This window comes from Ochlerotatus camptorhynchus, unplaced genomic scaffold (assembly GCF_037179485.1).
Source record: "Ochlerotatus camptorhynchus isolate MF236.1 unplaced genomic scaffold, CSIRO-AGI_Acam_v1.1 ptg000342l, whole genome shotgun sequence".
In the NCBI taxonomy this organism is placed as follows: domain Eukaryota; kingdom Metazoa; phylum Arthropoda; class Insecta; order Diptera; family Culicidae; genus Ochlerotatus; species Ochlerotatus camptorhynchus.
In genome coordinates, this window is record NW_027040830.1 from 19,308 (window position 1) to 43,776 (window position 24,469).

General features: G+C 37.6%; 1 protein-coding gene across 1 annotated transcript in view; it reads right to left on the reverse strand.

Annotated features, from left to right (window-relative positions):
* LOC135708922 (protein couch potato-like) overlaps window positions 1–24,469 on the reverse strand; it is a 409,839-nt gene that overhangs the window by 9,542 nt on the left and 375,828 nt on the right. The window contains exons 4-7 of the mRNA XM_065231102.1: window positions 17,439–17,570; window positions 17,205–17,267; window positions 11,936–12,083; window positions 4,275–4,477 (exon numbers count right to left, since the gene is read on the reverse strand). Coding sequence (XP_065087174.1) covers window positions 4,317–4,477; window positions 11,936–12,083; window positions 17,205–17,267; window positions 17,439–17,570 — 504 coding nt within the window. The 3' untranslated portion in view covers window positions 4,275–4,316. The remainder of the gene's footprint in view (window positions 1–4,274; window positions 4,478–11,935; window positions 12,084–17,204; window positions 17,268–17,438; window positions 17,571–24,469) is intronic.

The window sequence follows — 24,469 nt, forward strand, 5'->3', positions numbered from 1 at the left end:
GAGCAATCAACTTCGCATTGGGGATCATTTCCAACATTACTTCATCTTCTTGGATAGTCTCAGTTCGATTGAGGCTATTCGGTCGATGAAAACAGGTAGGCACTCATTCTATTTCCTTTCAAATGTAAGGGAGCAGATGAGTGTGCTGGTCGAAAGATCCTATACGATAACCTTTGTATGGGTCCCTTCACATTGCTCAATCCCATGCAATGAGAAAGCGGACTCTCTCGCAAAGGTGAGCGCGCAGAAAGGCGAATTTTATGACAGAAAAATTTCACACGCTAATTTTAACCATTTAGTGCGTCAGAGTACCCTTTCGAGTTGGCAAACCGATTGGAACAATGGAAATCTTGAACGGTGGTTACATTCACCTATTTCTAATTTTTCTTCGAGAGCGTGGTTTAAAGGCTTGGGCTTAAGTCGTGACTTCATTCGCGTGATGAGTAGACTTATGTCCAACCACTACTCGCTAGATGTGCATCTCCATAAAATAAACTTAGTGGACAGCAACATCTGTCGGTGTGGAAACTATTACGATGAAATCGATCACGCAGTTTGGTAATGTACGTATAATGACGCCGCCAGAGAGCGACTTTAGAATACCCTCGAGCCCCAAGGAAGACAACCGTATGTTCCTATCAGAGACGTGTTGGCAACCCGTGATCACGGCTATATGCTGTAGATTTATGTGCTTCTGCAAATGTCTAGTATAAGAATTTAATTCCTCTCTGTCTTTTGTTTCTCTTTATTCGTTTTTGTTTGTCTTGTCCCCACAACTTGATGAGTCTCATCGTCGCCTACTGGTCATCATACCCGGTCGAACTCTAGACAAATCTAGAACCGTTCATACTGGCGACAAAGCTCTGATGAGACAACGAAACCCCACTCCCAAGCTCCTCCCTTGATCCTATCCTTTGACAATGTACCCCTGTAACCTCGGGTAAGCCGCGAGTTTTTTTTTAAATTCTTTATTTAAAAGATTTTTAGCCTTAGGCTAGTTCATCTCTAGTAAGCCGCGAGCATTCGGCCCAACTCCTACTAGTGAATTTTGCTACAAACAAAGAACAATGAATTATTGGCTCCGTAAAGCTAACGCGAGTGAGCCTTCCAAATAAACGAACTAGATATTATTCATACCAATGAAGAAGGACGATTAATTCATTGTAATAATCACTAATGATAGTAAACATCCTCAACAAAGAAAACATAAACATCAGAATAAACGGGTCTGAGGGAAAGCAGCAAGGCATATTCGATCGTTTGACTTTTTTTTCCTTGATTTGTTTTCCGTCGATCTTGTTTTCCGTGCTGAGCACCAATGCTACTGACGCCAGGGAGGCAGCTCCCACACCTGCACCCTACCTATCGACCCATCAACTCATGAACCGGGACCAACGGCTTTACTACGGCGTGATCAGAGATGTTATGCCTCAGAACATCCCGGCGGCGCCGACTGGGATTGAACCCAGGCCTGCTGGGGTGAGCGATAATCATGCTTACCACTACACCACTGGCGCCCTTAATCGTTTGACTTGATACTGATCAATTTTTAACTTGATAATCATTTTAAAGCATATTCCGAACTTTACAAAATATTGGCTCCATCAAGCAATTGCAATCAAATAATGAGAAACTTATAAACGAGTTCTTATTATTGCTCTGGAAAAAAGGCACCTAAGTGTGAATGGTGTTGAAAAAATGTAAACAAAGGAATGAAAATTAACATTTTTCAAACATAATAACTTGAAATTTGAAAGTGATCGACTTTGCACCATTCAGGTCAATCCAAGAATGTCCAGTGAAAATGTCAATTCGATTGGGTACAATCTCAGAGTGTTATTGAATTTTTCCTGCTAGATTTAATTCCTGGCCCTATGTGAACTGGTGGGGCAAAATATCGTTGAACACCCTTTCGTAAAAATCGTTATAGTTACGAATGAACTGAAAATTCAGCACAGCTTTGTTAGAAAAAATTGTGAACCTTGAACCAGGGATTCTGTATATGGAATTATTTTGATTCCAATTGCTTGGAGTATTGAGATATTTCAATTATTTATACTAATGTCAAAATAATGCCCCACTTTCAAAATCGATTTCTATGCAAAAATAAAAATCTAAAAATAGGAAAAGATGTATTTAAAAATAGATCAATAGATGTTCTAGGATTTACGTTAATTTTTAAGTGTCCAACTCGAAATTTACTCAAAAGATAGCACTGTATATAAGCTTTGTAATAAAAATATTCCAATTAGATTTATGGGGTTAAATTTTTGTAATTCATGATTTAACGGGTAGATTTAAGTCAGTGGCGGAAAGTTAACATTTTGAGTATTCTGAAAATAACGAAAAATTATAGAAAAAACCCAAAAAAAAAATCAAATTTTGCTTTTGATTCTTAAGAAAGAACGTGGCAGTTTTTTACATCATGATGGAAAAAAAGTTGAGTATAAAATACCGCAAAATCCAGACCTTACTGAAACGTAAATTTATTTTAAAATCACAGGAATAAAATTAATTTGCTAAGACTTTTGATATATTCTCCAATATTTTTAGAAAAATCAGAAACTATTTTCTCTATAACTTTGTGTAATAACTCATTTAAATTTGAAGTGACAATTTCGAGTTATGAGTTGTTGAAAAATGTTGAATATGCCATTTTCAATTTATTCGCGCGATTCAAAATGGCCGAATTATATCTCAAATGTGCATTATTGACCACAACGAACAATTATGCAAAGTTTAATGCAAATCGGAGAAGGTCCAGTCTGAAATATTTTTTTCTTACATTTGGCCAGGAAATGCTGTTCTTAACCAATGAGCATCGAGGAAGGATCAAAAACCCTGTCAAGACTTCTTGAAATGCCCCCATTTTAAAAGTCCTGACGCAGCCTATGCCTGAGTTCACACTTTTTCCTGCTACGATGGCGAATTACTTTTGTTCAGCCGATGGGTAGCAGTCTCATCGTGTAGTTTTCTTGTGTCGTGATGACGAAAAGTTGCTACGCTAACTGCTGCGTGATTGGAGCTGGCCATAATGAAAAGAGGGTGAGGGAGATTTCAATTTACATAATAATGAAGTTTTAATTAAAGAAGTGATTATTTAAATAGGTGATAAATTGGATCGCTTCAGGATAAGTTAATGGATATTGGGAAAAGCGCTTCATGGTATTTGGCTTAAGCATATTTCAAGAATTTTGGAAATTTTCCACGAAATGAAGCTCTTTTCAAACATTTTGCAATTAAAAGAGACTCGTTTTTTTTCTCTCTCCAACAATGCAGATATAAGGATGCCATCGTGATGATAAATACCTTTTTCTGAGTATTTCACAAACGAGTGGTTCTGGGAAAGTGTCTTGTGTCTTCATGGGAGTTCGTTATTAGCATCGTTGAAGAAGACAAGCTATTATGATGGGCTAATTAAGGTGTAAAGTTTTACGTTTTTGCTCCCTGTCAACCTTTTGAATGCTGCCGGCGTGGTGAGGGCGAAGGCGAAGTGTGTCGTGTGGTGAGGGTTCTGAAAAAAATAACGATGGCCATACACAAGCATATGTACGGGAGTGAACCAGAAGGGCTGCTGGTCTATTTTCACATCGTTTGTTGTGTTTTGAAGGTGAACGGGAGTGAGAGATATAGAATGGAGGGTGGTTGGCTCGTTTAGGATACTCGAGGGTCTGTTTTAAAATAGACTGAAAAGGATAGTTGTGTAAAAAGCTAAGATGAGATTAAGGGTGCCGGTGTTGGTACATGTGCTTCAAAGTGCAAGAGGAGGATTTTCACCGTGCCTAGAGAGTGTGTGTGTGTGTGTGTTTGTGTGCATACGTGTTTGTGTATGAGAGTAAACTGAGTGGAAATGATGATACTGATGACAATGGGTTAGTTGATTTTAGGAGGGCATGTCCTCTTGGTGCTTCACAGCCTTAAGAAATAAAAGCTCCAAACTCTATGTACAATACACTCTCTCCACTCATTTTGTGTATGGCTTCATTATTCCGTAGCCTGGGGAAATTTCTAAGAGCGGCACATAAACACGTTTTCTACACGGACTGGTACATTTTCTTGTTTTTGGCATTGTGTCAAAGTTTTCATTCGAATCTTGGTGGTGAGTGGTGAGTTCAGCGTACAATACGTACAAAAAAAAAAGGAAAAAAAAATCGGGTATGAAAAGTGATCTCAGAAATCAAAAGAACGAAAGATGAAAAACGGGACGAGTACAAATTGCACGTATAAAATGGGTAAGGTAGAACACACTCGAGGCGAGGGTGGGTCATACTCACTTGGTGCATTTGCTGCTGCTCGAGGACTTTGTCCGTATTTAGTCAGAGGTAGGACCGTACCGGGACCTGAGGATGCAGTGCCGGATGAACGAGGGTCGCATGCTGCAAGGCGGCAGCACTGGGCAGTTCACCACCGGCTGCCGAGAATGCTAACGGATGATGCCATAGCTCGTGGCTCCCAGGAAAAAACGGAGTACCTAGGTCTGATGAAAGTTTGCATTAGGATTTGTTTATCTATAGAAATCAAGATTATTCGCTGATTGATTGGGAAAAGAAGGTAATGAAGAAAAGATAAGGACATTTGTTAGGAAAAAACGACGAGCGAGAACCATAATTTACAGATGCGATGCGGTACCATTGGTTATGCTTGAGCAGAATTCTCGCGCAACACGAGAAAAGGGCCTATCATTGTTGATCGTTTCTCTTCATCGATTTTCTCTTTCGCGAATAACCCGACTTTACATGAATTTCCCATTCAGTGTGTTGTTTCTGGAGCAAGCTAACATCATCGTCTGTCGAACTGCGTTGCGAGCTTAGCGATAAATTCGTTTATGTTGCCGTGGTAAACCATAGAGAAAGTCGATGAAGAGAATCGATCAACGAGGATAGGCCCTTTTCAAATGTTACGCGAGAATTATGTGTTTTATTAAATTCTCCATGAAATATGAATAACATGAATTGTATATAAATAGATGCTGAGAGCTTTGTTGTTGTCAGAATTACCTAGAACTTGAAAGAAAGGTAGAAGAACATAAAAGATAAGCTATAGTTTTTAGCTCAGACGCATATTTCTCCATGAACATTTCAAACGGTCTTATCTGCTTTGATCGATTTCTATTTTTACCACATAGTTTGATAAATAAGGTTCTTATCTAGCATCCATAGCGTCAAATACAACAGGGAAAGGTTTTGCAGCTGAGTGATTAACGAAAGAAAAAGTCGATGAAGAGAATTAATCAATGCAGATAGGACCTTTTGAAATGTTTATCTAGATTTATGATCGGAGAATTACACTTACGATTGTAAGGCAAATTTTATGCTGACATCAATGTTCTAGTCAAAAGTAATATCCCATATGTTTTCGATGTTAGCTCAGAGCCCGACTAATCGTCATGGACTTGCAAAATATGGTGTAAAACCAACACCTAGTTGTGGATTATTAGTGGAAAAGACTTTTGTTTGGTTTCGTCCTCGATAGTTTTTCCCATGCGGGATGGTCCTTTTATACAACGGGGCTATTCATCGGCGGCGGAAAAAGGAAGTAAACAAACGACAACACTATGTTGCATGAGTTACTCTGCTCCGTTGGGACGACAGCGGGGATGACAGCTTGTTGGGACGACAACTCGTAGAAAATCGACGAACGAGGGATCTTTATTAAGGGTGATGATCATTTTCGACAACTAGGCGGCGCTAGTAAATTCGTACGCGAACACCTTGCTCTTCAAAGAAGTTTTGTGAAGTTTTTCGATCTTCAATTAAACTTGTTCAACGTGTACAAAGATCGCTGAACTTATAAATTCGCTGCCATTATTTGAAGCTTTCTAAACTTTAAAGAATTTTGCTAATTTTCCGTTTCCTGAATTAAAATAAAAAAAATAATTCTGTGCAATTCCCTAAACTATTCTAATTTTTTTTTTATTAAGAAGCGCTGAACACAAAAGGAGGTCCCAAAATTTTATTAGAGTTTCCTGCAATAAAATTTTCATTGAAATTCATTGAAGTTTGCCATGTTCCCCACTTTTATGTAGTTTTCCAAAACATTGATAGCATAGCTTAGCATATGTGGTTGTACAGATCGTGGGTGACTGTAAAATGGTAATGCGTTTTGCAGAAAATATCGTGTGTTGACGCAGAAAATAACACTTGGGATTAGTGATTTTTCCCACACAAAAATAAAATCTACAAAACAAGCATCGCATTATACACTTGGCCACTTGCTTACAATCGCAGGGGAAGGAAGGAAGAGTTAATCCAACATCTACCTAAGAAGGTAAGGGCAACTCATACTACCTTCATAGGTGTCACAGGAAGGAAAAAGTTGTATAAGTCGGAGGATGATGGATTTGGATGTCGCTTGTACACTGATATTTACAAAAACTCAATTAATGGAAATAAAAATGCCACAACTTTAACGAGCATCCCCTGATTTCCACACATTTCTATAAAGCTTGATGAACTTCTACTAAATAATTTGCATTTCTACGAAATTCACTGAAGTTTTACGAAGCTCACTTGATTTTTATGAAATTCACTGAGCATTTCCAATAATAGCAGTACTCCTACACAATTTTTTGTACTTCTAAAAAGTCTCCAGAACTTCTAAGCAGTTCCTGGAGTTCTAAAAGGTGTTCTAAGGTGCTATGAAATTTCTGAAGATTAATGAGGTTTCTTGATCTTATGTAATATTCCCTAAACTTTAAAAAGGTTTCCCAACAATCTACGAAGCTCCCTGAGATCAATCTCTTAAATCTAAGATTTTTTTGTTGATTTGTATAAAAGGCCCTGAGATTTTTTTTATAAATTCGGTTTAAAAAATACGAAGAGTGTACATTTTGCCCCCCTACTACCGATGGCTTATGGTTTGTGTCATGTCAGCTAGGGACATGGCGTGTCAACTCAATGAAGAAAACGAAGTTCCATAAATTCCCTGATGTTCCAGTAATTAAAAAAAAAATCTTGTACAGTGCCTACCAGTTTTTGGCAACACGGACTTGTTATATTATTTTTCTCAAATATGTTCTAGGGGAAGTGCACCAGTATTGGCAATAGGTTCCTATTTTGGTCACACCTCAGAAAACCAATTAACTATTGATTAACTATACACTATTGCATATGATTTGTACCAACAAACTGAACGCAACTGAACATCTCAAAATTGTAAACAACGTGAAAAATCGTCAAAAGGTGGCCAATATAGGAACATGGCCAATAGTTGTGCATTTTGCCTAGTGCTTTTTGCACATTTACCACATGGACCTCTAACCCATGAAGAGTGGTCCAGTACAATTTCAAATTGAATAAAGCATTCGATGCATTTTAATTTCGCGAGAAGCACCGCATTTTTCTAAAATTACATAGGGGAAATGTCTCTAATGTTGACCTATGGATCTAAGGCCCATCGCTATAAATCTGCTATTTATCAGTTTTATCTAGATGAACGCGTCATTGGAACGGTACTAATTGATATTTTTGGTACCCATTGAAAATTTTGTCGATCGCTGAATTTATGTATGGGCCCAAATTAGGGGCATTGAGGCCGACATTACATCCATTTCTCCTATTTTAAACATTGTAAGCGCCAGATAATAAATTCAAGTAGTATGAGGTTACTTTGATTGATAGCGATGTGTGAAGGAAATTGCAACCATATCGATATAAATCTTCAAAAAAGGCTTGCTTAATCGCTTAAAGATCTCAGCAAGTGCATGACCCGTTTCTTACCATGATTTACTCCATGATACAAGAAGAAGTCCTTGGAATGACAATTTTCTTACCCTTAGAAGTTCTTTTCTGACTGTTTCCAAACTCCAAGCGCGGGAGCGGGATATTTCGCCGAAGGACGTTTCACCGAAGGTCATTTCGCCGAATGGGTGATTTCGCCGTAGAGCAAGCCATTTTCTACGGTTTTGCACTTTTCTCAATTTTGAAATCAGTCTCTAAAAAAGATTAAGAAGATTCGATTTTTCAACTTGGCAAGCTTTTTCAAAGTTCAATCGTGACTCTTCGCTTGTTTGCTTACATTCGTAAATTCGCAAATAATTAAAGATAAGTAAAATGAACAAGCTTTTGACGAAAAAAAAGTTTATAAGTTTTAAATATATTCGAAAGAAAAATATAATGTATATTTTTGGAAAACAGTGATAATGTACCATTCCACTGTTAATAAAATTATTTAAGATAAGCTTGAACATTTTTTTTAATATTGACGTACAGCAATACTTATATTCGTTTCGTCGCTTCTAGAGAGTAAAACAATGGTTCGATTTGACAGCTCGAAATTGGTTTGATTTTGGGGTCTGTCTTCGCATTACCCAGACTAGACCTATTTTATGGTAAACATTTTAGCTCAGAATTTACTCATCAGTTCGCACTGTTGCTTCACGTTGTTTCGGGTTTTGTAACTATTTAGTAATGGAAGCGCCACTATTAGTGGTGTGCGAGTTTTGCATCTAAATATATAAAAACAAATACAGCAGATATAAATAGCTCCCGTTTTTTCCTCTGTTCGGGGCCTAGCACCACTGTGACCAGTAATTTGATCTATTGTAGTTTATCCCGTGTCCTTAGTTTAGTGCATGTCGTATTACTCCATCACTATTGAGAAATGGTGAATTATTCGATTTTTTTACAGTTGCCTTTCTTGCATTTATCGCAAGGATCCGACTCTAATTGAAAGGTCCCGCTATTTATACCCTTCAGAGTGTTGAAACACCCTCCAAAGGCGCGCCCCTTTGTCAGTAAAAATTGGATTCCTTAGCAACAAAATTAAGGAATGACACCGGTAATGACCATGCATCAGAACCATAGTCTTCAAACTAGAGAACAACAAATGGAAGATTAGGAATCACATAGATGAAGACTAACTAACTAATTTTTTCCTTGTTTCAAGATCATCATCGGTGGACAAAGCCGAGTCTTGTCACTATCAACAAGGCATAAAAAGTAACAAGGACTAAGATCTGTTCCTTAAATTACTGAAAAACCAGATAGCCAGACTTAAAACTGGCTATGTAGCTCAGTGCCACTAAGAAATAATAAAGTGAAACCCAAAGGCTAATGTAAAGAACCATCAGGCGAAGTATTTTTATTTGGGCTCTAGCGAGCACCATCCTCGTGGTTTTTCCATGCATACAGCGCTTCCGAATCTGCGCGTGTCACGTGTGGTTTCGAGTAGTTCCTTGGCGGCAACCAATTCTAACTAGGCCCACGTGTGGACCCATTCCACCATCATCATTGTCCGTTTCTGTGACGACGACATTACACAGTACCGACATTCAACAACGGCATCAGCATCGGTGCATAATCTAGCACTCTGCGCCCCCAGACCTGTGTGCGAATCGTGATTACTCCGAGTAATTCCTTGGCGGTGACCAAGTTGATCCTGGCCCACGAGCTACGCTGAACGACAGCAACTACATCAGCGATTGCGGCGTCAACGGCAAAGACCGTCGGTAACTTTACTCAGCTTCTTTTAAGAGAACTCTTCCGTAACAATAACTATAGTTTAGCAAATTTTTACTACTACTCGCTGAGCAATCTACTTATCTGTTTTTTTTTCACTTGACAGCTTGCTTAGAAAGAAGGTTTCTGTTTTCGGCAAAGTTTTTAAGATGAACTAAAACAATAATATGTTAATAAAAGTTTTCTCAAAAATAAAATACGGTTCATATCAGTCACTTGATCATCAATAATCAATAATATAATCTGAATAACTTTATCGAAGATGGAAATCTTCTATCCAGGCCATATGTTAAGCTATGAAAAACAGTGAAAAATAATGTCACACTCGCACTACCTGGTGAACGTGAATGTGAATGATTTCTGAACTAAGCTTCTTTTTAAGTTAGGTCGTGTCCATCTGAACAACTTTGCTGTAGACAAGAGCCATCCTTGTCAGCAGGATCTGTAGATATCGTTAAATAATGTGTATATACTATGTAACTTGATCATTTTCGTTTTTTACGCCATCAATTTTTTCATACACTATCGATAGTTTTGAATACCTTGAATTCTTGAATATCTTTGCAGAAAGAAGCAACATCCTATTTAGTTAGGATCTCGTGATATAAACATCTCTATCATCAAAATATGGGGCATACTTATCACCATCCCTTCCCAACGGGGGAGCTTGGTAAAGGAGATGATCAACCCGATTCGTACCTTACTTAAAAATTGACCTATACAGTTCGAAAAAGTAGTGTAAATTTCTGTCACTATGATGCACATAAATGGAGCGTCACATATCATACAAATTCACATTACAGATCGTGTAAATTTATGAGTCATTTAATGAAATATTCTGAATATTGTATGCAACCATCCATCTTTGTAAGCAATATTTCTTGCAAGTTGCTAGTTTACGTGAAAAGGAAGCTTACATGCTTCAATTTTAGCATGCATGGATATTTAGATCACCATTAAAATTCATAATTTTTTTGTGTGTATGCTTGCTTTCTACTCTCTATATACAATTTTCACACTGCCGTACTCTAACGGAACTATCAACTCTATGCTTTCATCTCCTCATCTATTGTATAAAATGACCACATTAAGTCTTATATTTGACGTTAAGCTTCTATGTAAATCGTTAACTTCACGCATGAAGCAATACAAACATGTTTAGCTAAAATGCTGGTAAAATACGTTTACTCGGTGGTAAAAATTTTATCAGATTTAAACTGATAGTCGAAGAGAAATCGATTGAATACGTTCAGTGAAGTGTTTTGGTGAGAAAATCCAGTGAGATTAACATTTCAATTTTGGTTACCAAAAACAGTCACTGGCATCAAAAGCCGTCATTTAGAGAGCATGCATAAAGTGCATCACGTAACATTTAAGGAAAATCAACCCCCCTCCCTCCTTTTGTCACGTTTTTACTACACCTAATAACATTGCTTGTCACACATTTGTAAGCCCCTCCTTTTCTCTTACAGCGTGACGTACTTAAAGGATGCTCCCTTGCCATATTTGCTGAAATAATAAAATAAAAACATTGATTAGTTTACCACGGCTGCCTTAAATCATAACAATCCATCGTTTACATCGTGGCACACAGTGTACAGCTGATTAGTCGCTTTGGCATACTCCCATTTAAATGGACATTTCCATAGAATTTGTTTTACTTGTGATGAAATCCAGCTCGTGAGCAACGAACTTGATGCCTACATGTTTTTGGCGTGTATGACAGACATGAGCTCCACATGACGAAGTAGAGCTATACACCCTACGCATCAATCAACACACGTCCCCAGCTGAGCCTACGAGAGTCGCGCGCTTGAATATAAGTAAATTCCATAGACAACTTAACAAACAGTTCAAAATAACCAATGTACCGGTCGCCGGTGAATGTCCTGCTGATTGACTACTAAATTAATAACTTATTTCCGAAGCATTTATCCATCGTTAACATAGTTCTGGGAACGTCCCACAGTAGTGCGTAGCATTGAAGGTGCCATCAATTTGTGCCAACGGTGCCATTCCCGGTGCCCTAGAGGGGGTGTAGGTACTATAATCGGTGTTTGCTTGCGCTGGGTTCTAGCAGGATGGGAACTAAACTATATATGTATCTACTTAAGAGGGGGAAATGTGGTGGCTTGGTGTTGTTCGTTCAGTTAAATATTTATACAGTTTTCTGTTGATAAGAATATATAAAAGTACATGGCGCGACAGCTACCGGCGTTGGTGAGTGATGGCAATAGGTGCCAAGTATAATCAGGTGATTATCCTGTGACCTTTGGAGCCAATTGGTTCATTGCCTTGCACTACGTTAATGGACGGGAGAGAAACGCGGGCATGAAAGTGAAAGAGTCACAAGTGATGAAAGAGGAGAAGGATGAAAGCTCTACAATGGGGTCGATACTGAGATAGAGACGTGAGTGAGGAAATAGATAAAGAGAAAGAGGGATAGAGAGAGAGAGAATAACATAAAAAGTACTTACGTCCAGCAGTAAGTGGGTGCATCAATGCAGGATGTGCAGCTGTGGCCGCTGTATTAGGTTGTGGTTTTGGTTTGCTCACTTTAGTGTTACTCTTGGCGAATTCCAAGCGTATTGTTTGGGGCATATCAGGATCGAAGCGTACACCTTGCTGCAATATTTATATTCGGTTTGATTTTGGGGATCGTAACATTTGAGGTTGTGGTTTGATTGTTATAAGTACAGTTGTTTTTATAGACGACATACTTGAATCAAAAGAGATAGTTGGAAGAAGAACATACAAACAAAAAAACGCATTTCTCGTAGTAGTAGTAGTTGGTTAATCACGAAACAAAAAGGGTTTGTAAAAGTATCAAAAAAATATGTTTAGACAAAAATGTTTCAGCAAAAAAAATCTCCCAAATAACGGTTGTCGCGGGTCGATGTTCGGAGGAATCTTTAGTTTTAGCACCTAGCGGTAGAAGGTTGTAGCTGTTGGTATTTTGCACTTTCATAAAATTACATTAAAGTTTTTATTTTTATATTAAGTATTGTTTTGTTTACTTGGATTGGATTTAAATGAGTTTTTGGTACAATATTGTCTTGCATTGTTTAAGTAATTTTTTTAAAGTTTGTTTTCATTAATTTTAACATTGTTCCGTGTCTAATAAAATTATACGAATTCAATATAATTTGACTTTAACTAACTTCAGAAGTGAAACCATACGTTTACTCTTAGGAACGTGTACTTTATGTAATTTAAGCAGAATTAGTTGCGCATCAATATGAAAACACAAGAATTACAAACTGCACTAGGATTACATTGAAAGGGTTTTCTTCATTTAAACTCTTTGAAAAGTTACGGGTGCAATGCAGGTGGCAAATATGGAATACGATATTGTAGAGCTGGATGATTCGATGGGCATAAATTTCACCAAAAGTTGGATTGTTTTTCCAAAGCTCGATTCCCATTGACCCGATTGATTTCAACACATGAATATTAAGTTTTTATTGCATAGGAAACACTTTAAAAAGATCTCTAGATTTTTATTTAACCATCTAGAAATTGAAACACCGGAGATCTAGAAACTATCAAGGATACTTGAAATACTGAAGTCCATCCCTCGAAACCTTGTGTACTTTCTACCAACGCTTACTGAAATCATTTTGAAAACCTGAAAGTCTACCACAATGCGGTGCGGTATTCGACCATTTGGTATCTGATGGCGGTGGCGACGAAATTTGACTTGGATGTGGACCAAATTGACGTGGTTACCGTGGCACAGACGAATTGACCCGCTATTGCATTTGCCGTGAATGTAGTAAGTCAGTTCACTTCGAATCCTGGCAGAACGCATTGGGAATCCTGATAACCGCAGATCGACTAGTGGATATGTGTTCACGATGCAGGGAGCAGCTGCAGCCTGAAACGTGAAGAAGCAACCAACAGTGACTCTTTCGTCGTGCGAAGCGGAGTACATGTTACTTTCACAATGCATTCAAGAAGCCATGTGGTGGAGCAACCTGCGGTCAGAATTCGTCAACTGTGAACCGGTTCCGATGTTATGCGACACCCATTCAGCAATCAGCATCGCAAACAATGGATCCTATAATATCCGTAATAAGCACGCTATCATTTCGTGCACCAGAGTTTAAGGAACGGAGTGGTTAATCTTGATTACACCTTCACTTCAAACCAACCGGCAGATGGGTTCACCAAACCGATGACGACGCGGAACCAGCAGAAGTTTTGTCGCTTCGTAGGCGTCGCGGAATAGGGAGGAGTGATGTGTAGTAACCCGCGACTACGATGGTTTATTACGTCTAAACAACTTAGGTAACTAAGAATAGTCGCTTAGCTATTCTTAGTTACCTAAGTTGTTTAGACGTAATAAGCCATCATTCAATTTTCAACCATCAAGCCAGAAGCACTCGTTTTTCTTTTAACTCTGCTAAACTTTGCACTAGAAACTTCTCCCAAGACACTATATGCCTAAAATTAAAGGTTTTTGAGTAATTCCGAGCGATCACGTTTTACGCCGTTTGGACCACTGTGCTTCCTTGGAACCGGGTTAGGAACCACACAGCTAACCGGAAACTTAGCTTCGAGAACAGATAATTCGCTAATTCAAAATGGTAGCTTCGATAACACAGTGTTACACAACAACAAAACTTATCAAGTGACCTATTGTAGTATGTTAGTCTAGTCGAGAACACCATGAAATCACATTTGAAATTGTTCTAACACACCCAAAATAAAAAGTTATTAAATTTGGGTAAGTGACCACATCAAGAGTAACTCAAAATTTTTTAAGCCGATTTTTGAATTTTAAACATTTTAGGAAAGCAAAAAAAGGAAGAATTTTTGAAATATACACATATTTATCGTGATTTTACTGAACTAGTTAATTGAGATTTTTGCAGTTAAATATGATTTTTGTACAAACAAATCGCATTTTTCAAATTTAGACGCCATTCGGATGCCCAAAGCATGACCCTCCCCTTTACTAAATTTTTTTTTTTTAATTAAATTTTATCACATTTTAAATCGCATTTTTTATAACTTTAGATGCTATTAAGGTGACATGATAAACATGATCTTCTTCTTCATCACGAATTGCTCTGAGGCTTTCCTCAAAATTTGAGCCAAATCGGTCAACATTTACCTATTTGAAGCTACAACATTTTAACCTTCAACTCGAAAAAAATAGTTTCAAATAAATCAAAGAAGAAGAAGAAGAAGAAGCTTCAAATAATTAGTTGATAACATCCATACCTCTCACGCCAGAGCCACGAGTTCAAATTTCAACCCCGGATAAGTCACCCAAGTTAAAGTGACTATAATAAAAATAGCTTCAAATGGGTAAATGTTGACCAATTTGGCTCAAATTTTGAGCAAAGCCTCAGAGCAAGTCGTGATGAAGAAGAAGATGATGTTTATTATGTCACCTTAATAGCATCTAAAGTTATAAAAAATGCGATTTAAAATGCGATAAAATTTAATTAAAAAAAAAAAAATTTTAGAAAAATCACCATAAATGTGTACATATATTACAAGTTCTGATTTTTTTCTTTCCAAAACCGTTTTATAATTAAAATTGGTTGAGAAATGATTGAGTTGCTCTTGATGGTATGCGATTGCTAACCCAAAATCGTTTTTTAGGGGCTGTTCGAACAATTCCAAATGTGATTTCTTGGTGTACTGGACTAGACTAACAATCTACAATAGGTCACTTAAAAAGTTCATTCTAGTTTTATCATTCGTGACACTGTGTAATTTTAACTGCAGTACAGCTTATGCAACTAAATGTTGGGTTAAACAAGTATTTTTTCTAGCCTAACCTAATCTGTAGCTTAATTTGTTGGTTTTTTTTAATTGATTTGTTTTCCTTCGATCTCGATTTCCCTCGATCTTCTTTTTCTTCGATTTTGTTTTTCTTACTGAGTACCAATGCTTTCGACGCCAGGAAGGCAGCCCCCACACCTGGACCGTCCATCAGACACCATCAATTCATGGACCGGGAACCAACGGTTTTACTTCCTCAGAAAATTTTGGCGACGCTGACTGGGTTTGAACCCAGGTCCTTTGGGGTGAGAGGCAATCACGCTTACCAATACACCACCGGCGCCGCTAATTTGTTTGCGGGGAAGCATCTTAAAAATATCAAGCTATAAAAATTAAATCATACTTTGAGAGCTCTGATTATTTACAAGAGTTAAACAACAACATGTAGACCAGGCTCACTGTAAAGGGCCACCCACATTAGATACGTTTGCGTTGTGTTGACGTAAATTTGACAGCTAGACAGTAGATTTAGCTGTCACTTTGCCGCAACGCGTCCGATCCGGATCTAATATGCGTGGGCCTTAAAACTCGGCAGTTCACAAAACTCATTAGAAACTCAAGTGATTTTTTTCACAAAGGTCCCAGTAGTTCACTAATGCTGCCACTTGAAACCACCTTCCTGAACCTCCGGATATACCCTTGAAGCTTCCCATATCTCACTAAGCTGCTAAACCATGTTAAACCTACCCTGGAGCTAATTTCGCAGCCATATCAAATGTACATCTGAATTAAACTAAGTTAAAATTCGCTCACTTAGATCCGTATCCCATTATGGTTCAAAGAATCTTCCCTTCTTCGTGTGTCAGCCCATGCATTGCACCCGTTGAAGAGCTGAATAATTGCATTCACTTAACATTTTTGTTTCAGCGTCGTATTAATTGATGTTCCGTGTTATTTCCCCACCTTAAGCTCTAATTTCATGTGGGTTCGTATTGTTCAGATCCTTCTATCAACGCTCAAAAATCAAAATACTTTTTCCGAGTTGTTGGTTTTTGTTTAGACATGATCGTAGAAGTTTTGCTTTAGGTCGTTAATTGATTTGTTTTGTAATATAAAAATTGAGCAAGGTATAGGTAGTAGAATAAATAAAACAGTGTGAAAATGGTGCATAATGGCTTTATCTCCCTTTTTTGAATGTTGCTATTTTGGATATTGTTGCTTTTGTTAATCTATAATTTGAATTTTGTTTTTGTGAAACATTTTTTTTGTAGCTATAGGTTAGTGGAAATGTAGGCTTTTCAAACAGATGGAACTCAATGTTACAGGGAAAAAACGAAAACAATTATGGTTACTAGTTCCCAATTCATGAAAGTATAAATAACCGGTTGTTTCATAGGTTGAAATAAACAAAGGAAACAAGAACAAAATTCAAATTTGGAAAACCGAACACAAGAAAATAAATGTACAAAAGAAATGCAGAAACGAGACCATCTTGGGTGACATGATTTGATACGAGGTTGTCATTCGCGGAGGGTAGTGATGAATTTTGGATCTGTTTGCACGCTGTGAAACAATTTGTTTTTGATTGATTGAGTGGTTAACTTCCGGGTGTGAAGTGAAGAGAGAAAGGTGTGAGCAAAAGGAGTGTTTTTCGAGTGAATTCAGTCGCTTGAGAGTGTTCCAAACTCGCCTTGCTTGAGGTGCTACCACTAAGTGTTCAGGATTGTACTTTGAAACGGTTTGCTTTCCTAAGAGGTTGCAGAGACTTGATCAATTGAATAAAAAAAAAAAAAACTTCTGGCTTTAATTTCACCGCGAAAAAAACATCCTAGGAATTAGTTTTAAGTTGGTGAGTGCACTGCCTATGGGATACAACCAACCGATACAATAAAATACAAAAAGTACAAAAAACCAAGGAATACTAGGGGGCACGTTTAGTCTGGTATCTAAAATTTGGAGCTTACGAAAGATAGCAGAAGAAGGAAAGTGCTATAGCAATGAAATTACCTGCAGATCCTGTTTGGCCGCCTCGGCGCCGGAACGTGTGCTGAACGTGACAAAGCCCACTGGCTGCAAAAAGAAAATATTCAATAGATTTTTCCATCACTTTTAATCCAATTATCCTTAATTCTAGGCGCCGCCGTCCGGCTACGGTATCTGATAACGTGCGTGTGTGAGTGCTTGGACGTTGTGTCGGCTTGGAGGGGGAGGGCGCCGATGATGGAATCGCCTTGTACTTACCGATGCTGTCTTGCCGTTTTTGCTGGTAACCTTCAGCAGCGATCCTTCGTAGCCCTCGTAGGCTCTGAACAGCAGGTACAATTCCCTGGGCTTTGCATCCATCGGCAGTCCACTGACGAATAAGGTGCGCACCTGAAAATAAGAAAAAAGGAAGGGAAAGTGGAAAGATTATTGAAAGGAAAACATTTCGGGATACGCTGATCTTTCATTAGCTGGAACGGTTTATATTAAATTTTAATTTTTCTGGGATCAAATGAAAATGGAACGAGATGATTATACTAAATTTGTCGGGTGCATTTTGACAACCATACATAGTTTTTTACACAGATCCTCTTTCACCCAAGTTAGATGTAGAGTAGATTTACCAATTAGTGGAAATCTAAAAGTCATTTGGGAAACAACTGTGAAAACAGAAAATCACCATCATTTTAGTTAAAACAGACATAAATCTAAACCTTTGGATATTGCAGCACCATGTTACAATAATTTGATATTATTACGTTTTACTTCTTATCGACGTTAGACTCTTAAAGTTTTGTATTCATCAGCTGTTAGGCATCAGTGGCGTAGTGGGGATTAACTATACCCTTGGCAAATCATGAAAATTAAATAAAGTCACAGGACCAATTTGGAATTCGTGATTTCTTGGATGTTATAGATTGCGGATGCTTTTGGTTATCTCAGAAACTAAAAGAAAATTTTGTATTTCCCACAATTATAGAAGCTTCTGCATCCAATTATTTCTTCAGTAATAAGAAATTTTATTTATTCCTTATTGTAGATACTATCAGCAATTGGTGGTTTCTTAAGGAATAAGTATTTTCTTTTAATTATTTCAATGTCCAGAACAATTTTCAAAGGTTTAGATCTCACAAGTTGGAAAAGAGCCCGGCTGGTTGGTTAGCATCCAACATCCAAAAAAAATTTCCTGCATATAAATTCACATAGGAACTCCACATAACAATCGACATTATTGAATTGAATTGTATTAGGTACCATAATACTGTCGAAACTCTTCGCAATTTTTCCTTGGAGTTTTCTCAAGAATTCAATTTTAATCATCCTACAGCATGATCATAGTTCATGTAAGAATTTGCTCTGGTATTTCCTTAACATTTTCTCCATGTCGCTCCAGGAATTCCGAAAATCCTCTGCAATTATCATTGAATTCTTAATGATTCTCACAAGATCTTGCTTAAAGCTGTCTACGTAATTAGCTTTAATTTTCTTGGAATATTTTCCTCAATTCTTCTAGAATTGACATGAAACTCTCGGATAAATTACCTCGTAATTATCGTATTATCCTCATCTGCCTCTAACTTTAATTATCAACAGTAATAGTAGTAATAGTAGGAATCGGTATGAAAGTAAAGTGCTACTGACGGTGTAGTGGAACGTGTTGACATTCGCAGGAAAAGTCCCCAACCGGGACGAAATCATGATTGAATCCTTCCAGGGAGGTCATTTCACTTGGATGATTTCTATGCTGTCGCTTTCCTGTCCGGAGAATTCGCCTGCGAGCACGTTCATTCCGTGCCTCCAAGCAACCGAACAGGACGATGAAGCAGAATCTAGTGACCAGAACATGCGCCCGGAAGTTGTAAGACCGGGTTCTGACAAAGTACAGACGAAGCCTTCTCATGGACAACGAAACCTATGAGCATTTCCAGCCCAAAATGCAAACCGGTTGGACATGAGTGCTTCCGATTTGATTGAAACATCACTCATATAAGAGAAATGGATGTAGTGTCAGCCTAAATGCTCCTAATCAAAATGGGCGTATCAAAAAATGGATTAATTTTTTATTTCCAAAAATCATAACATGAAAACTATTGATATGATTAAAATGACAGCTGAAAAGAAGTTGTTGGTAATTAAATTTCACTAAACTACACCATATTTGAACTTTGTACGCTGATGGTCATTTCCCATGTTAAATCGTGAGCTGAATCCAAAAATGTAGTCAGAAAAAATCTCAGTAGACTAGTTTTCTAGAAATGTCACTTAATAAAATTGGTTTACTTAAATACAAATATCTCTGGCTATAAATAAGCAATATCGATTATTTTAATGCCAAATTAAAAGTGAGAAAATTTGCTTTCGATCAACTGGTTACTATTTTTCAGTGAGATTAGTGGTATTGTTGGCACAACCACTACAAACATACGATTGGAGGTACCCTTAAGAGACTGGCAGCCAGAGCAAGTTTAGCTAAGCAACACGAGCACCCTATAACGAACCCTAAACAACCGTATGACTGGGCAAATAGTCGCAAAGAGGATCTTCAAACAAAAATGTCATTTTGTTATGTTTTTACGTAGGAATACAAAAAGGCTGACGAGGAATTTGATCCGATTTTTAAGAAAGTGAAACCAATTCCTGGAATTCGAAATTATCATTGCTATATTCCACTTTCAAGCAACCAAATTATTGATCAAATTAAAACCCCCACCCCCCTCCCCACCCGTAGCATATTTTGCAATACCTTATAGGTACATGACCGGTCACAACTTCTGATACCACTCTCCCCCCACAAATGCTATCATTAAAATGTTGAAAATGTATCTCTCTGCCCCCTCTAGCAACACCCATGGATTAAATGTCAAAAAATGAATGTCGTGGAAAAGTTGCGAAGCAGAAACTCAAAGAATTCGCCCTTTTGGCTTATCGCCCTTGCAGGGGATAATGGGAAATGCGGAAAGATGGATTTTTTTTATATGGCGAAATAGCTTTAATATTTGATCAATCAAATTCCATAGCGTTGAAATTATTTGAATCAAAACTCCTGATTTTATATTCCTCAAAGGATATTTCAGAACACTCAACCATCTGCTTTTAGTGAAGTAACAGCACAACAAAACACCGCTGAAAAGCACAGGAAAACTGTGAGACGGAAAAGTTGCTTCCAGATTAGGCATTGTCACTGAAGCGGGGAATGAAATTAAATTAATTAGTCAATGCCAAGCGAATTTCAAAGTGCTGGAGTGGTGAAGCGAGTGTTGGTCGATTTTTCAAATTGTTCAGCAGTTTTCAATTTGAATGACTTCAATACACAACATTTATTGGGCAATATTGGGAATCAGTTATGGTGCCTACTTCCAACCCCACTCGAACAAGTACAGGGTAGGCCCGAATTACTGAAGCAATTTTTTGAGTGCAGCGTTTGAAAGTACTTAAAATTGGATAGTATCGCCAGTTTGATCAAAATTGATCCAGAAATGGGTAAACTATGTAATGACTTATAATTTGATTTATGAAAAACATCGTGTCGAGTTCAAACTAGTATTTTCCGGATTTTATCCCTTATAAATTGCGATCAGCTTCTTTGCCGGATGCGAATCTATGGACCTATCCCATGTGTTATGGTTTAAACACACCGAACTAATGAAGACTGACAAATTCTAAATTCCAGAATGAAATTTTCAAATTCCTGAGGTACGTGCCGCTTGCAATGCCTTTCCTAGAAGGCTCAAGTTAATCATAAATGCTTACGGGGATTTAATTGAACTGTAAGTGTTACCTGTTATACTTCAATGTATTAGTAACAAAGCCCAGAAAGAACCAATAAAAAATATCTTTCCGATGCAAAGTTAATCCTTTTGTTTTTGCTCTACTTATTTGGGCCACCTATATTTGTGATCCCGAACTCTAATATTTCCACAGCTAAAGGGAAGCTAAATATGCATGCATATCGAACCACTTAACTCTAGCCGGAGTAAAATGTGCTTAGCTTAGTCGTAAAACTATGCTACACAAAAACATGCATAAAACAAGCAACATGGCAAATTCTCACATCTTCCGTGGCCCGACGAACATCGGAAGCATCAGTGACGTGGGAAATTGGGCAGATGTTGCATATATGTAGTGAGTCATTAATTTCTACCAGTGTAATATGCTCATCATTTATTCAGCCATATTCCGAGGCGTAAGTATAAGGTGCGACCACATGGTTCTTCTTTGTGCTATCGGTCGAGGAAAGGGGTCCTGACTCCACTTTGTGCTTTCATACGTGCGTCCTCCCCCGTTCCCATACATATGCGATAAATCTTTGTTAAACAAGTTGTTTAAAATTTCATTGAGATACTTCGCTGGAACCTCCGTCCGTGCAGGTAGGCAAAATGCGGGACACATGTGCTTCGGACAGATACGGTCCCCAACCCGTCATTATTCATAGTTTCAGGACGGAGGTGGTTCGGAAGGGTCCACTGCACTAGAATATTGAATTAATTTCGTCAGATACTCTGAAATATATACACTCAAACACGTACACAGACACCTACTCATCATCACATAATTAGATAGAGGTTTTGCGTAACAGAGGATGGTTGTGAAATTTTGATTCGATGCGAAATAATTTATCAACCATTCAGGAGCCTTTGCCTTGGCAGCTTGACATAATCTCTCCGGGAGCGGCGTAGGGTCCTGCTAAGCTAGATGTGGATAGTGACTCTTGGGTGAAGTTGCGGGGAGAGGTGTTGGTTATAACAAACTTTGCCAAAGTTTCACACATCGGTAAATAATCCAGTGACGAAGGTGTCAAATTTTCTACCTCGGCGATGGAAATTGATAGGCATGAAAGTTGCAACCGGGAGGGATCCAATTACTTTAAGGTGATAATAAATTTATAAAGTTCGGCTCACAAGAGTGCTACAAAAAGATTGGTTAATTTTGCTAGTTAATTTTGAATTTCTGCCCCAAAATTTCATACGGAAAATCTTGGTTGATAAAAATAAACTTATTCCGAAACATACGAATCATCTATCATGATTCATTGATTTACGCTAAACGCTATGTGGCCAATGAGAGTAAATCAGAATTAATTCAAGGTCGACTCAAAACTACAAAACATGGGGCTACTCAGTGGATAAATAAAATGATCCTCGATTCTCCTCAAATATCGACTAAAATTTCAGGAAAATTGATTAATATTTTGCTAAGTTTATGACTAACTATACATCTATACTGAGAAAAGGTAAATCGATTCTAAATCAGGTCCTGATCGCAAAATTTTAGCTCATATCGTTACGATCCTATACTGCACTGGCCCTTTGAAGTTTATTTAAGAATTACTATGGGAAGTGTGTTTTTTATTTCCATCCTCCTAGCCTTTTTCCATAATGATGACCGGATAAGCTTGCCATCTGAGCTTATTTGAATTATTATCAGCTGCCACTTTGCTGGAGATCTCTTTATGATTGAACTTCAAGGTAATTAGTTAATTGAGTTTGAAGTCAATATCTTTCTGACCTGATTAATCGGATACTTTCAGGGCAACACTGTATCTTGCACAATGATGTCTGTCGAAAGTATTTGCGCCAAGCCCACCAATGCTGCTTGCTGAGCAGTTGATGGAGCGTATTACAAGAATATCATCTTTATAATTAAATAATAACAAATTCATTCAATTGAAATGTGGTTTTGATCAAAATTGTAGCTGAGAAAATTTCCTATATGAATAAATAGCAAACTTACCCGAACATCATTATGCCGAAAGGCTAGGACCTTGAGAACAAAAATTTTACTTTTCCCATAGTAATTCAAATGGTCAGTGCAGTATGATCTCAACCAAATGATCAGAATCTAGATTACGACTCGATTTAACTTCTCTCAGTTTAGATGTATACTCATATACTGAGTAAAATATTCAACAGTTTTTATGATATTCAAGCCGATTTTTGAACAAAATCGAGAAACATTTTGTGAAATCGAAACCAAATGAACTAAAATTTTGTAAGTACGATCAGGACCTGATTTGGAATCGATTGAGCTTGGTAAGAAAAAAACGATATTTTGAACCACCCTACTCCCACCGCACTGCAAAAAATCGAAGCCAGTTGAAGACCACATGCTCCGGAGTTTCTTCCACATGCCCATATTCTGGACTTGCGTGTCCGAACCAATGTAGGTACATCCTGCATCAACCGTGACCAGACAGGAATTGCGTCAGGTGGAAGTTTACCTCTCCATGCTATCCGTTCTTTAAAAAAATCTTACCCTTTTACATGAGTCTGCAATGGTTAGTCAAAAATTTGTAAATTAAAGAGCTGTCATTGAATGACAATGCATTAAAATCCATATTCTAGGGCATTTATGACAAAACCCTTTGAAAATTCGGGGATGGTTTTGAAGAAAATCTTGGGAAAATTCAATTGAAATCCTATGAAGAGTTTAATGGGAAATGATTAAAAAAATCTGGCACAAGTAAGTTCTGAGGCACTATTCTTCTCGAATGAAGCGCAGATTTCTCATATTTCTCTTAAAATTTCTCAAAAACCAGACTGTGAATCATTATAAAATTGCTCTATTTATTTTAAAGTTAACCGATAAACTAAACCTAGTCCTCCTTCCAGAAAAAAAAACATATTCTTGACCTTGAAAAGATTTCTTTACCTTGACTAGACTAGATTTTCAGGATACCGGCACTTTGAAAAACTTTTAAGAGAATTTTGATGAAAATACCAAAGTAATTTCAAGGATATTTAGGAATCATTCTTTTGAACATCAAGTCAAATCTAGGAAGAGTTCCAAGGTGACTGTGAGAAAAGCGACAGCCAAATTTTAAGGAGAGTTGTTCAGAGTTGAATTTTTAGGATGTTCTGGTGAATATTTCATTCCATTGTGAAAAGCATTCCTGATCAATTTCTAATGAATATTCCAAAAAAGTTCTTCTTTTTTTTTGGTATCAAGCTGGAGCTGCGTGACAGCTTAGTTTTCAAGACTTGACCCATTTGAATAAATTTTGCTTCTATCTTTGACAATACAGCAGAAGGACTAGCCTATGTTGGCCGCTTGAACACTGGATTCCGTATGTATTGTTTCAAGATAGTTATAGAAAAAATGCTGTGACGTGTGCGCGTAGTAAACCGATTGAATAAGTAAATCCCTTTCGAACGAAATATCTAAATTATGTAAGTTACGAAAACCGCGCGAATTCCGAAAGCCGTGCGAGACAACCGAAGCGAGAAAAAGGCTTATTATCATTTAAAGAGTGCCACCAAAATAAATGTGATAGCCTATGTTGGCAAGTTGAT